At 42.1% G+C, this 13,710-nt stretch overlaps 1 protein-coding gene across 2 annotated transcripts; it reads right to left on the minus strand.

The window, feature by feature from the left end:
• Positions 1-1,225: 1,225 nt before the first annotated feature.
• On the minus strand, positions 1,226-13,146 carry samd7 (sterile alpha motif domain containing 7). 2 transcript variants are annotated; one of them, XM_070449006.1, is made up of 8 exons: positions 12,869-13,146; positions 4,784-4,919; positions 4,026-4,350; positions 2,831-3,471; positions 2,570-2,691; positions 2,158-2,268; positions 1,722-1,977; positions 1,226-1,351 (listed from the first exon to the last, which is right to left on the minus strand). In XM_070449006.1, the coding sequence occupies exons 2-7, from the start codon at positions 4,884-4,886 to the stop codon at positions 1,723-1,725; spliced, it is 1,557 nt and encodes a 518-aa protein (XP_070305107.1). In that variant the 5' UTR covers positions 4,887-4,919; positions 12,869-13,146; the 3' UTR covers positions 1,226-1,351; position 1,722. The 2 variants fall into 2 exon arrangements, with proteins under 2 accessions (XP_070305107.1, XP_023864932.1); XM_024009164.1 differs by lacking the exon at positions 12,869-13,146 and adding an exon at positions 7,083-7,187 and having other exon boundaries at positions 1,226-1,977.
• Positions 13,147-13,710: the final 564 nt, after the last annotated feature.

The raw sequence follows: 13,710 nt of genomic DNA on the forward strand, positions 1-13,710 counted from the left end.
ACACCTGTAACAACGTAATGTATTCGGCACAAAAGCTCGTACAGGATAACTTATATATCCTAACATCAATTTGTCAGGCAAAAACTCAACATCAAAACTCAAAAGAACAGACAATGACTCTTCTGTTCCACCAATCACGCCACCCTGTCTAATCGACGAGCATCACAAACACCGGGAATCTTCCCTGTCAGTTGGTCAGCTTTCACATTTACCGCTACCAAAGTAATCACTCCTTTCAATGGAGCCTTTTTCTTGAGAGCAAAATCACATCTCGGTGCCCCTATTCATTTAACACGGAGCACTTGCTCCTTCTGACCAGCAGAAACACAAACAATTATCACAAGACCACTTCTGGTTACCTCACTGATTCCACAGCACCCAACTCGGTTTTCACCCACACCTGAAACCACAAATGGATCAGCCAAAAGGCAAGGGCCTTAAATCCTACACTTAGCCTAACTTTAACCGTAAACCTTTTTAACCATTTAACCATTAACCATTTTAAATGTAAACTTCAATGGGGTTTGGATGTCCCTAGGATCCCGGATAGCATGGACCATTCCAAATTCCCCTTTTCTATTTTGAAAGGTGAGTTTCTTCAACAAGAGACCCTTCTTCGAGAAATCATATCGAATTAACCACCTTGTAATAATAATGTTATCTTATGGTAATTATATTTGTCTACTGTTAGTATCAAAGCATGTGTTTTGAATTTGAAATAGCCTTACCACCACTATCTCAAATGACGGGGTCAAGGGTGTTCATTCTAATGTACACGGGTGGACTGGCCCTCTGGCATTTCGGGCAAATGCCAGATGGGCTGATAAAAAAAAATGTGCCCAGTGGGCCTGTCTAACTTGATCAATATCTGGCTAATAATGGGAGCCTCAAGGAAAGAAATGGGCCGGTGTTTTAGAAATTCCGGGGCCGATTTCTGGTTCCAGTCCACCCCTGAATGTAGATAAACAGGATGAATCCCAACTGTACAATTTCAGATAAAGTGCAGCTATCTACGTATAAATTATTTATATGATTGATGTTCAGTGTCCATTGCTACCTAAAAATTGTTTCCATACTGAAGCAGAAAACGTAGAAAACGTATAAAAAAACAGTGATTTGATAGACTACATTGTGACATTAAAATCAATCATTTATATTCATTAAAAGTGGTAATATCACACATATTCATTGGAAAGCATTATGCTACAAAAACACAATTAATGCATTAACTTTTACAAAATACAGTTTATTTTCCCCTCAAACACAGAGGTGTATATTCAGTGTTCTTCCCATTCTTCATCAAGCCATCTATATTTCTACTGGCTTGGGGTTTACTGCCTCCATCTTGAATCTGAAACATGGTGGAAAAAAAGTACCAAACATTTCAACTGTAACTAAATACATACAAAAAATGCCATCATATACCTAGCAGTTTAAACACTGCAGGACACACACTAGAAAAGTGAACACCATTGCCTGATGGAAATGGTTAGCAGCTTAAAAGCAGCTCTTTGGGCTGGAACACTTTGGGCTGGAACACAATTCCATCTAGCCAATCAGAGGACAAGATGCAGCTATTACTATATCACTTATACCCATCCAATGCTTAAAAATCTACATGAAGTCCTTAGAGGGTATGTGTCTATGTGTATGTGGTAGGGGCTAGTGGTCGACTTGGATCTGAGCCACTGGCTGACGACTCTTCTCCCACACACTGATACCTCAGACAGTTCCACTGCTGGCCGAAGGGGGAGAGGGGTTGTCAGTCTCTGGGAGGGAGTCGGTTGGTTTCAGGCCCTCTGGGTCTCTGGTACACGGGCTGCCCATCATCTCCACACTGTTACAGTTAACAGGGGAGCTGATCTCTGACGATCGGCCTCCTCCTGCCTTCTCAGGGGCGGCCTGCAGAGCGGCGGCGGCGGCGGCGGCGAGCGGGAGGTTCATCATATAAAACATGCTGCCTAGCCGTCGAGACACCTGGGTGGGACAGAGATAGAGATGCCATAAGGTATTATAATAAACAATGTGCTGAAACAACGAGCATCAATACTTTTTTCCCAAAAATGGTTTGCAAATATTTAATCCATTGAAAATTAAATAGACAGTACTTGAAAATCTTTTGGTCTGCTGTCCGAATTTGTTTGATGGTTTGTCTACCTGTGATCGAATCTTGAGTGCAGGACCCAGCTTCAGTCCCATGGTGTCCAGTAGATGGTCTTCTGTCAGGAGCGGCAACGTCTCCCCATCTATCACGTGGTCCTTGAACGTCTGCAGGGAATAATCAGGTAAGATGAGGAGGAGGAATACAGGAACGTTTTACCAGTTAGAAGAACATATTTTAAAAGCTAGATGCAGCAGTATGACATTATATACAGCGAGGCAACTTCCTGTTTACAAAAATAACCAACAACAGAATTCAAACCTGCAAAGTGGGACTACCTCGAGGGAGGGTGCAAACTGTTACGAGACAACAGTGACAGTCCTGGCAGATTTGAAGTCTGTTGTTGTTGATTTTTGTAAGCAGGAAGTCACTCTACTGTTTTGATGATGACCAGGAAAAGACACCAACCTGAGCATATTCAGAGCAGCTGGGTATGTTGTTGATGAAGTTGTACACGTCGTCCACTGTCCACTTCCTAAGGTCTTGGATAGAGGACATATCTTCTCCGTTGAGAAAGAGATTGGGGTGCCCTGATCAAAACAAAGTGTGTGAGCACACATACGGCTCACATCTATCCTTGGTCAAATAAATGACACAAATCAAATCAAAGACAGCAGCACAAACCCCTGAGTGTTTTGATCAAAATAAGACTGTAGAAAGTAGACCCACCATGAGGGAACATGTAAGGCATGCCTGGGATAGGTCCACTGGCGGAGGGATACTGGAACGCAGAGCATTGGCCAGGCATGTCTTTGTCACTGGCCCCACTGTTGCAGTTGGTAACGTCAGGGCAGCCATCTTGACTGTTTATGCAGGCCTTGCGCAGGCCCTGCTCCTCCTCCTTGTAGCTCTTCCTGCTGCCAGCCGAGAGCTGTGCATCCATTTTGGTTTGATGTTGTTTGCTGGCCGCCTCCCCTCCCATGTCCATTTTCCCCTCTGCCTCTTTCTCCTCTCCCGAGGCACCGCCGGGACTCTGCTCCACGCTCTTGTCCTCCGATTGGCCCTTTGGGCCCGATGCGTGGCTCTCTGCGCTCTTGTGATTCGTTGCCCTGCGACCGGCCCTGCGGCTCCTCTCCCTCTGCAGCGTGCTGATTGGTGGATAGGGGCTGGAGGACATCAGGAGGCTGTTGGCCTGCATTTCCTCCAGGGTGGTGCGGTGGACGAAGACATCGTGGCCGTCTGGGAGGCGCTGGCGCCCTCGGAACGCCATGGCGTTGGACTGGTACATCATGGGCGCCTCCATACCCATCAGACCCTTCTGATGCGCGTTCTCCATCTCCTTCTGGTGGAGGATGGCATTCATCTCCATCCTGAAAAACAACCAATACAAACCAGTTAGACATAACAACACACCAATCAGACGTAACACACCAATCAGACGTAACAATACACCAATCGGAACAACACTACACCAATCAGACGTAACAATACACCAATCGGAACAACACTACACCAATCAGACGTAACAATACACCAATACGACGTAACACCACACCAATGAGACGTAACAATACACCAATCGGAACAACACTACACCAATCAGACGTAACACCACACCAATCAGACCTAACAATACACCAATCAGACGTAACACACACCAGTTAGATATAACAATACACCAATCAGACATAACAAAACACTACATATATATATAACAATACACATTTGTAGGTCACATGGGCTCTGTATTTAATCAAATCATATCTGCCAACTGCTCTGTAATGTAGTGCATTAAACAGGCTCTTGGTATTAAGTTGAAGGGGCCCGTAAAAGGGAGGGCTATGATTTCCAAAGCCCTACAGTTCATGACGTGTACTTTGACATGCCCTGTAACATGCAGCTGCAGGTCAATGTCAGACCGTACCTGGCGATGTTCTGCTTGTGGATGAGCTCCTGTCGCCGGGCAACTGTTTCCATGGGCTCTGAGGGCATGAAGCTATAGCCAGCTCCAGGGAAGCCCCTGCCAGGTATACCAGGGTGTGGGGGCATGGGCGGACCGAGGTGACCCCCCATGTGCATCTGCCTGACCTCAGAAGATACCATCTCAGAGGGAGGAGCTAGCTCTCTTTCCATGAAGCGGGGCTCAAACTGGGTGGGCACCCCCTGTAGCCTCTGCTGTCCCTGGGCCAGGATCTGAGGAGTCATGGTCATCTGATTCCTCATCATCATCTCCTGCCGCTGACGTAGCTCTGCGACGCAACACAGCGCAACACGATTCAGAGTGTTTAATAAGTCACATGTACAGGGTTGCAGGTGTGATTGCAGGGTACAGTGAAAATCTTAAGCTTCGAGCTCCAACATGCAGGACTAGTGAAATACCTAACCTTCTGAAATACCTAGCATTGGATGGTGGATGTGTCACGCCATTTAGAAGTCGATATAAAACTAGGGCCCGAAGTTTCTACTGACTATGTGACCTGATCAGGTAAAGTTCTGGGCCCCAGCAATTACCTAGGTCAGTGAAAAGCTCCTGGCTCTAAGGTCAGAAATAGTATGAATGCTCTTGGTTAGGTTGAGTGAATTGTCGAGGCAAGGATGAACGAGCTAATACCTAGTACTTTAACTCAGCAGGCTAACATAGCCTTGAGACATACAGATTCAAGCCAGGTGGATCAACCTTACCTCCAGCAGACATGCCGTTGACCAGGCGATACCAGTGTTTCTCATCCAGAGCCCCCTGCTCCCCCATCGCTGACATCTTTCTCAGCTGCTCCCTCGGGGTCATGGCCTGACCTCTGACCTCTAGGAAACTGCCTCTCTGTGGAACCGAGATGAGGAGATTAGTATTTAACACCAGTGTTTGTCAACCTGTGGCCCGTGGACCAGCATTGGTCCCTGGGATATTGCTGACTGGTCCCTCAGATGGTTAGCTAACAGTGATTTAGTCGGTTTTCAAGTACTTGTTTTAATCTAATTGGTCCTTTAAGAAGGAAGGAACCTTGCTTACATATACCTGCTACAGGAAAGACCGCACTTGCCCAGTACAAAAAAAGGTCAAGTGGTTTTGAGCAGATTAGTGTTAATTAGTCTTAGTTAAGTCCCCTATTAGCAACCTTCTTTATATTGCTTGTCATTTACATATTTCACCACTAGGAGGCAACCATGACCTATACATTGAAAGGTCCTCTATGATAAAATGATGGCATACAGTTACTGTGTGCTGATGTAACTGAACAGATAGATTTCAAACATGGGTGGTTGGTGTGACTCAAGACCGTGTTAGCACCAATTAACTAAGTTATAGCCCAAGAGGGATGCAACATAAGTCCTCAGGTCTCAGAAAAGATTAGGCTACTACTTGTCAGTGATCACGTGTGTACTGTCGATCAATAATCCCTTCCGTTACAATACTACCATAACTAGTACACTTAATAGGCATGTGAGGATTGCTAATCATTGCTGAGCATGTTTTCATCAATGGTCTTTAAGGGAGAGAGAGAGAGAGAGACAGACTGATGACATTGAGACAAAAAAAAAAAGAAGAAACTTGTCAAAGGTGACAATGAAGTTTCGGTGGAGCAACCAAAGCTATATCGAGGATTGAGGAATACTGTCTAGACTCTAGATTCACCACAGAGCAGAAGGAACATTGGAACATTTTCTGCCTCCATATACCTCTTTCTCTCTGCTACAACAACAATCCTGCAACAACAAACAATGTCAGAGGTGTCTCTGAAATAACTGTGGTCATGGCGTTACTGAAATGACTGGGTATCTCTCCTTTATGGTGTGTGTGTGTGTGCATGCATGTGTGTGTGTGTGTGTGTCTAGATACACACCCCTGACAAAATACACTTGCCTAAATATCCCCCCCATAAGATCCAGCCTAACACTAACCGTTAGCAGCCCTTAGCCCCAGTCAGTCGTGTACCGTATTACCCCACAGTCCCCTAAAGTTCCCCCACAGACCCATCTAATCTGGGCTCCAGTAATCCTCCTGTTAGTCCCATCTAGTCTGCCAGGCCCCGAGAACATCTGCTGACCCGTGTGTCTTCCATCCTGGCCCTCCCTCCCCCCACTATCCGATTAGCTAAATCCTGACTATACAGCACTTTAAAGGGATGTGTTGGAGGTAATCCGGGCGTTTAGGAGTTTTACCTCAGCAAACCTTGCCTGTAAGCACACCAGACAATACACCTTGAGTGATAAGCCTATTAGCCTCCATCAGCCCCTTGAGATGTCCTGAAAACACCTTGGGGGATAAATCTGGTGGAGGGAAATTGGTTTATGGGGAAATATGTGGCGCCACACGCAAGCATGGCCACCCTGGTCCCTGCCACCAATGTCACTCTCCACGCAACCTTTCATCTATTAAACTCGGCAAATGTACACAGGGACAGATAGAGGTAAGAAGAGAAAACATTTTAAAAAGATGGCATACACCATAGTGAATTAATACATGGACGGTTCAAGGTTTTATCTGTCCTCCTCAGGTAGCCTGACTGTACATTTTCATAAGTGTTTTTTTAGGGGGGGGATCTGTGTTGAGTACAGTATTTTGTGTACTAAGAGTTTGCGTGTCCAATGTCTCCATAATGTGAGTGTGAGAAAAATCTATTGCGTCATAGTGTCATTTTGCCTGTGTGAATGTCTGTATAAATTAAATCACATTTTATTTGTCACATGATCCGAATACAACAGGTGTAGACCTTACCGTGAAATGCTTACTTACAAGCCCTTAACCCAAACAATGCATTTTTAAGAAAATAGAGTTAAGAAAATATTTACTAAATTAACTAAAGTTTAAAAAAAAGTTACAATAAAATAACAATAACGTGTCTATATACAGGGGGTACCGGTACAGAGTCAATGTGCGGGGGTACAGGTTAGTCGAGGTCATTTGTACATGTAGATAGCGGTAAAGTGAGTATGTCTATGAGTATAAGTATGTATATGCGTGTATAAATGAATGAAAACTCACCCGGTTAGTGACCAAACCAACGCTACGAAACAACAAACAGACTACTGTACATTCAAGCCTATCCCTACTATTATCACTGAACTACCAGTCAGAAGAGGGGATACTAGTCTTTGAGGTATAGCGCTCAGCTGGAAAAACAGCTTGTACTCAGTAATTAATCTTATACAGGAAGAGTAGGGCTTGTATGAACTTGAACCAAGAAGAGTCCGAGGGAAGCCAGAGAGGCCTGGCCCCTATTGCAGCACACACTAGGACTTGCCATAAAGCCGAGTAACTACTGTACAATTCAGTGAAATGCCTGTTGCAATCTGGTCCAAGTAATCAGTCAACCTACCAGGGTATTTACAAACAGAACTGTAACTAAATCATCCACGTGTATTGATCACATCTTTACTAATGTTACAGAAATCTGCTCTAGAGCTGTATCCACACCCATCAGATGTAGCGATCATAATAGCCTTATTAACTAGAAAAAATAATGCTCCAAAGACTGGACCTAAAATTGTGTTTAAACGATTATACAAGAGGTTTGACAATGATTCCTATGTTAAAGACGTGAAAAATATTTGATGGTCAAACAACAAATTCTGAGCCTTCATATTCACGCATAATGGCCCAAATAAGGAAGGACAAGCACTGTAGTTTTGAGTTCTACAAAGTGGGTGTGGAAGAGGTGAACAAAATGGTTGCTATCTATAAATAAGGACAAACCACCTGGTACCGACAACCTGGACGGTACATTGCTGAGGTTGATAGCGGAATACAATTTAAGCCTAGAAGACGATGTGTGCCCTCAGACGTGGAGGGGGGCAAAGGTCATTCCGCTACCCAAGAATAGCAGAGCACCCTGTAATGGTTCAAACAGCCAACCAATCAGCCTGCTACAAGTGTTTAGAAAATGGCAGTTGGTCCAGAACAAAGCAGCATGTATTGCACTTAGATGTACACGGAGGGAAAGTGTCAGTAACACGCATATCAGTCTCTCCTGTCTCAAAGTTGAGGAGTGATTGACTGCATCACTATTGGTCTTTATGGCGAGGTATTAACGTGTTGAAGGTAACAAACTGTTTGTTCAAGCAGCTGGCACACAGTTCGGACACGCATCTGTACAACATAAGACATGCAACTAGAGGTCTCTTCACAGTCCCCAGGTCCAGAGCAGAGGCCGGGAAATTCACAGTATTAAATAGAGCCATTACTACATGGAACTTTCTGGTAACCCAGGTAAATCAAGCTAACGATAAAACCAGTTTCAAAAATCAGATAAAAGAACAACTGTACAAAGTGGACTGTGAAGAGACACAGCCATTTTAAATATCTTGTTTTGTAATTGCACTGTACTATGTATTAGACCTAGATATTGTGTGTATGTACTGATATGTAACATTTTGAAATGATGCATTTCAGCGCTTGACTAATAATGTTCCGTACTATGTATTAAGTCATGTTTCATGTGGACCCCAGGAAGAGTAGCTGATGTTTTTGCAGCGACTAATGGGGATCCTAATACACACCAATACCAATGCCTCAGTTCGTTAGAGCTTGGTGGCTCAGTTTGTTAGAGTTTGGTGGCTCAGTTTGTTAGAGCTTGGTGGCTCAGTTCGTTAGAGCTTGGTGGCTCAGTTCGTATAGAGCTTGGTGGCTCAGTTTCGATTTGGTTTTTAGAGAGTTGGTGGCTCAGTTCGTTAGAGCTTGGTGGCCTCAGTTCGTTAGAGCTTGGTGGCTCAGTTCGTTAGAGCTTGGTGGTCAGTTTTGTTAGAGCTTGGTGGCTCAGTTTGTTAGAGCTTGGTGGCTCAGTTCGTTAGAGCTTGGTTGGCTCAGTTGTTAGAGCTTGGTGGCTCAGTTCGTTAGAGCTGGTGCTCAGTTCGTTAGAGCTTGGTGGCTCAGTTCGTTAAGTTTTGGTGGCTAGTTTCGTTAGAGCTTGGTGGCTCAGTTTGTTAGAGCTTGGTGGCTCAGTTCGTTAGAGCTTGGTGGCTCAGTTCGTTAGAGCTTGGTGGCGGCAGAGACACCAGTATTGTGGGTTTGATTTCAACATGGGCCACATAGTGAGTATATGTGTTATTATTACCGTATGTTGAGGGTGCTGTAAGTCGCTTTGTATGAAACTGTCTGTTAAATGAGCGCATCATTCGATTCAGTAATATTTTTGGGTCATATTTTCGATGGGTTGAATAGACTCTTCTCCACACAATGTACAGTGAATAAATGGTAACACTTTACTTGACACCCAGTGTCAAAACACGTTAGGACACGGTCATAACCATGTTATAATATGTCATAACAGCTGACTTAACTTGTCATAACCTGTCATAATATGGTCATAACACTGTCATGACCCATATATTTACACCTGTTGTGACCCATATATTGCGTTATTTTATGGCTGGTTATGACACCTAAACAAGAGTGTCAAAACCCATATTTTTCAAATTTGTTTTTTCCCTGCCGAGAAGTTTCCTTTCATTTAAAAGTTTGTTTCATAAATCCTTTGTTGTATGTTGTAATTAATCATATTTTAAATAACTTGTAGAAATACACCTTATGACATGAAGCATTTGTCATGAAGCATTATGACCATCCTGTGTCACTTTACTTGGACTAAGAAAATACACTTTCTGACCATCATAATAATATAAGCTAGATAGGTCTATCATGTACAGGCCCTTATAAGAATGTGTTCTTAACTGACTTGCCTAGTTAAATAAAGGTTAAAAATAAATATATATACATCAGTCATGAGTCACTAAGAGGGTGTCTTGTCCTGCTCCTGAAATCTGCTCCTGCATTCATCCCAGTCATCAGCAACAGAGCATTGGGGTGGGTGTATGTCTGATATCAATGTGTGAGCAATTACAACGATAATTTAATATGGGTTGTTTCTCCCAAAAACTATATAACATAAACATACTGTTGACACGTAGGCTATGGTGTAATGGGTATGTTTTGCCTTGTGTGGTAGGTTTTGTGGGGTTTTGACAGTCTTATGTAGGTGTCATAACCAGCCATAGAATAACTCAATATATGTCACAACAGGTGTAAATATATGGGTCATGACAGTGTTATGACCATATTATAACAGGTTATGACGCTGGGTGTCAAGTAAAGTGTTACCGAATATATTGAAGTCGGTCAAATGACCACAATGCGTATTTTGAAGGGATAGTTAACTCAAATAACGAACTATATTACTATATCGTCACCTCCAAAATGTAATAGATGACCTTTAGATGGAGTCTTAAACATTAGACTAATGACACCCAGTTAATCAATCCTCACTAACTTTACTGACTAAGCTCCTACTGTAGCTGATTCTATGGTACAGTTGAAATCAAGCCATTAAAGTAATGCCATTCATTTGGATAAACATGTACATTTTTTAAAAACCTTAAAAACTTGAGGTTTTTCGAACAGTGAGATTTAGGAGTTTCCCCATTTGATCTGACATGTTTGCACACAGCAAGTGGAGTTTTGGCCTGCATGTGACAAGTGGAAGCCTGTATCTAAGACTAGAGCTCCGGGTGCCTGGATTTGCGGCTGCCCGGGCTAATCTCATTACAAGAATGAATTAAAGGAAAATTGCTGACGACTTACATGAAGCCTTGCATTTGGGGAGGTCATATCAGACAAGACAGAAGCATCGTCTGGAACGTTATAATCCCCTTAAGTGACAAACAAAATGCTAGACATACTTTTGCTGAGACCATCAACACGTTGTTAGCATGTTTGAATGAACCCGAGGTTTAGATATCGATGAGGTTGATATTTTAATTAGATTTTGATTTAATTAGATGAGCACATTTGAGTACAGGCCAGGTTTGAGAGGCAAAGTTTTAAAAAAGAAAGATTTTTTTTTAACTGTCCGTGCTACCTACAACTGCATAGTTCACAGCATCATTACCTAATATTTTACATAAATACAATAAAATAACTCAACAGACAAAAAGTTAAAGGGATAGTTCAGCTACAGTATTTTACATATTTTTTATATTTGTTTCCTTACCCTGAAAGTAGACTATAGACAGGGTTGGGGAGTAAAGAATGACATGTTATCTGATGACAAAAAAAAAACGTAACTAATCAGTTACACTACAAACAAAAATATTGTAATCAGATTACAAATACTTTTGAAAAACAAATTGATTACTTCTCTGATTACTTTTAAATTCAGAAAGGATGTTTGAGAAAAAAATAGACATTATGACACCTTTCCATCTTCTCAATGACATTCAATTCAGTGTTGAAAAAAGACGCAAGTTTAAGTTTGTTCCTCCTAGGCGAGTCTGACCACAAGTCAGATGATGACACACTAAATGCGTTTGATAGATACTTTTTGTCTTGTTCTAACGAGGAAAGTACTCCAAAAAGTAAATGAAAGTAAAAAGATTAGGATGCTGAGTTTGAGTAATCCAAAAGTTATATTACTGATTATAATTTTAGACACGTAACTGTAACGGATTACATTTAGAAAGTAACCTACCCAACCCTGGTGCTGAACTAGGATCAGTTTTTAACATCATGATGAATAAGATGAGTAACCTACCCAACCCTGGTGCTGAACTAGGATCAGTTTAGTCTTTAAGATCCTAATGAATAAGATGAGTAACTTACCCAACCCTGGTGCTGAACTAGGATCAGTTTAGTCTTTAACATCATGAATAAGATGAGTAACCTACCCAACCCTGGTGCTGAACTAGGATCAGTTTAGCCTTTAACATCCTAATGAATAAGATGAGAAACCTACCCAACCCTGGTGCTGAACTAGGATCAGTTTAGTCTTAACATCATAATGAATAAGATGAGTAACCTACCCAACCCTGGTGCTGAACTAGGATCAGTTTAGTCTTTAACATCATGATGAATAAGATGAGTAACCTACCCAACCCTGGTGCTGAACTAGGATCAGTTTAGTCTTAACATCAAATGAATAAGATGAGAAACCTACCCAACCCTGGTGCTGAACTAGGATCAGTTTAGTCTTTAACATCATAATGAATAAGATGAGAAACCTACCCAACCCTATCTATAGACAAGGAGTGACTGCAATCCACACTTTTTGGGGAGGGAGTTATCCACAGTTAGACTAAACGTAGTCAACAAATGCTAAAATTAGCATTTGTTTTTACCCCGAATTTGAATACATCACTGAACTATCCCCTTAAGGAACAACTTTTGTGAATATAATTTTTTTTATTGATTGCAACTACTGTAAAATCCATTTCACAGTGTGTATTTGTTGAATACGTACAATTTAAAATATGTAGAGTCTACGTAGACTCTTCAACCTTAGTTATTTGACGATTTCCATTTAGTAAACTTCACAATTTATGTGAAGCACATGATGGAAATGTGAGCTGCAGTACTTGGAACATATGTTGGATAATGTGATTTCCCATCTAATTGAAATTTTATGGTTATTTTGGTCACGCCCATTGGTTCATCCACACTGAACAAATAATGTATGTTAAAACCACATGCACGTAAATTGCATATATATATATATATATATATATATATATATATATATATATATGCAATTTACGAATCGAATAACTTTTTTAAATTAACCTTCCGCAAATTCTAAGGAGTTTTACTGTATTTTATTTAAAGAAATGTACAGACTGTGCTCTTTGCATTATTCAATTTAATAAAATCTTATTTTAGTGTTCAGCTTTTGAAACACACAGAATGAAGAATGAATGAGAGAGTGGAATAGGGAGAAGAAGGTTGAAGAGTAACAGAGAGAGAGAGAGAGTGAGAGAGGACAGAGGGAAGTTCATTTGACTCACCTTCAAGTTCCTGCCAGTGAGAACAGCTTGTGACTGGCTTGTCCCAACGGAGTAGACAGAACGAGAAGTTAAACGGAATAAAAAAAACTTTAAAGCTACACTGTATCTTCAGGTCAGGAGTTCACAAAATATGATGCTGATGGATTCCTCAGGGCCTTGGTATAGCAGCCTAGCTTGACACCTCTGATAAGTGGTGACCAGCCAATCAGCAACACCCCTGTTCTGTGTCAGCAGCTAACGGTTAACTAACGGCCTTAACCAAAAAAAATACTTTAAATACCGCTTTGCCTCAACTCCATTAGCCTGGCTTTATCTCCCGAGTTAAGCACCCCCCCCCCCTATTTCCTGACATTGGGGTGATCTCCTCATCCAACTACGCACCGGCCGGACCAGGCGCTTCACAGTAATTACTCCCAGGAGAGTCCTGCATTAAGCATTGGGAGGCTAAACCTCTTTCAACATTTACCTCACTAAGCCCTTGTTAGCACTTTAGGCCGCGGTTAAGACACCTAAATGCTTTAGCTCCCTTTTTCCGATGACAGAAAAAGGGGAGGCCTTATAAGTGACCACTGCCATTCGGTGGCCACTAACAGTACAGGGAAGGTTGTCCGTGTGGACTGTGTTATGTGGGAAGAACAACCATGTTTTTTGTTGTTTTTGTTTTGACGAGGTGTCTAGGTTTGGCACGACTATTAAGACTCTCTGTAGCTCCATACAGTGACACTGGCCAAACATCCAAGCTGGTCATTTGGTAGGAAATAAAATCCTGCTAAATGTGTGACCAGGATCATCCTCTCAGACGTCTTAATCTGACAGTTTGTGCTCACCAGCCGCTTACAGCA

The sequence above is a fragment of the Salvelinus sp. IW2-2015 genome, linkage group LG19, assembly GCF_002910315.2.
Source record: "Salvelinus sp. IW2-2015 linkage group LG19, ASM291031v2, whole genome shotgun sequence".
NCBI classification, from domain to species: domain Eukaryota; kingdom Metazoa; phylum Chordata; class Actinopteri; order Salmoniformes; family Salmonidae; genus Salvelinus; species Salvelinus sp. IW2-2015.

What these genes read in the sequence shown, in the direction of transcription:
- samd7 (XM_070449006.1), bottom strand. Translation starts at nt 4,886, where the DNA reads ATGACCCCGAGGGAGCAGCTGAGAAAGATGTCAGCGATGGGGGAGCAG. An exon ending in CACAAGCAGAACATCGCCAG is followed by an intron (nt 3,472 to 4,025) that starts GTACGGTCTGAC and finishes GTTGTTTTTCAG; the next exon opens with GATGGAGATGAATGCCATCC. An exon ending in GCTGCTCTGAATATGCTCAG is followed by an intron (nt 2,269 to 2,569) that starts GTTGGTGTCTTT and finishes TATTCCCTGCAG; the next exon opens with ACGTTCAAGGACCACGTGAT.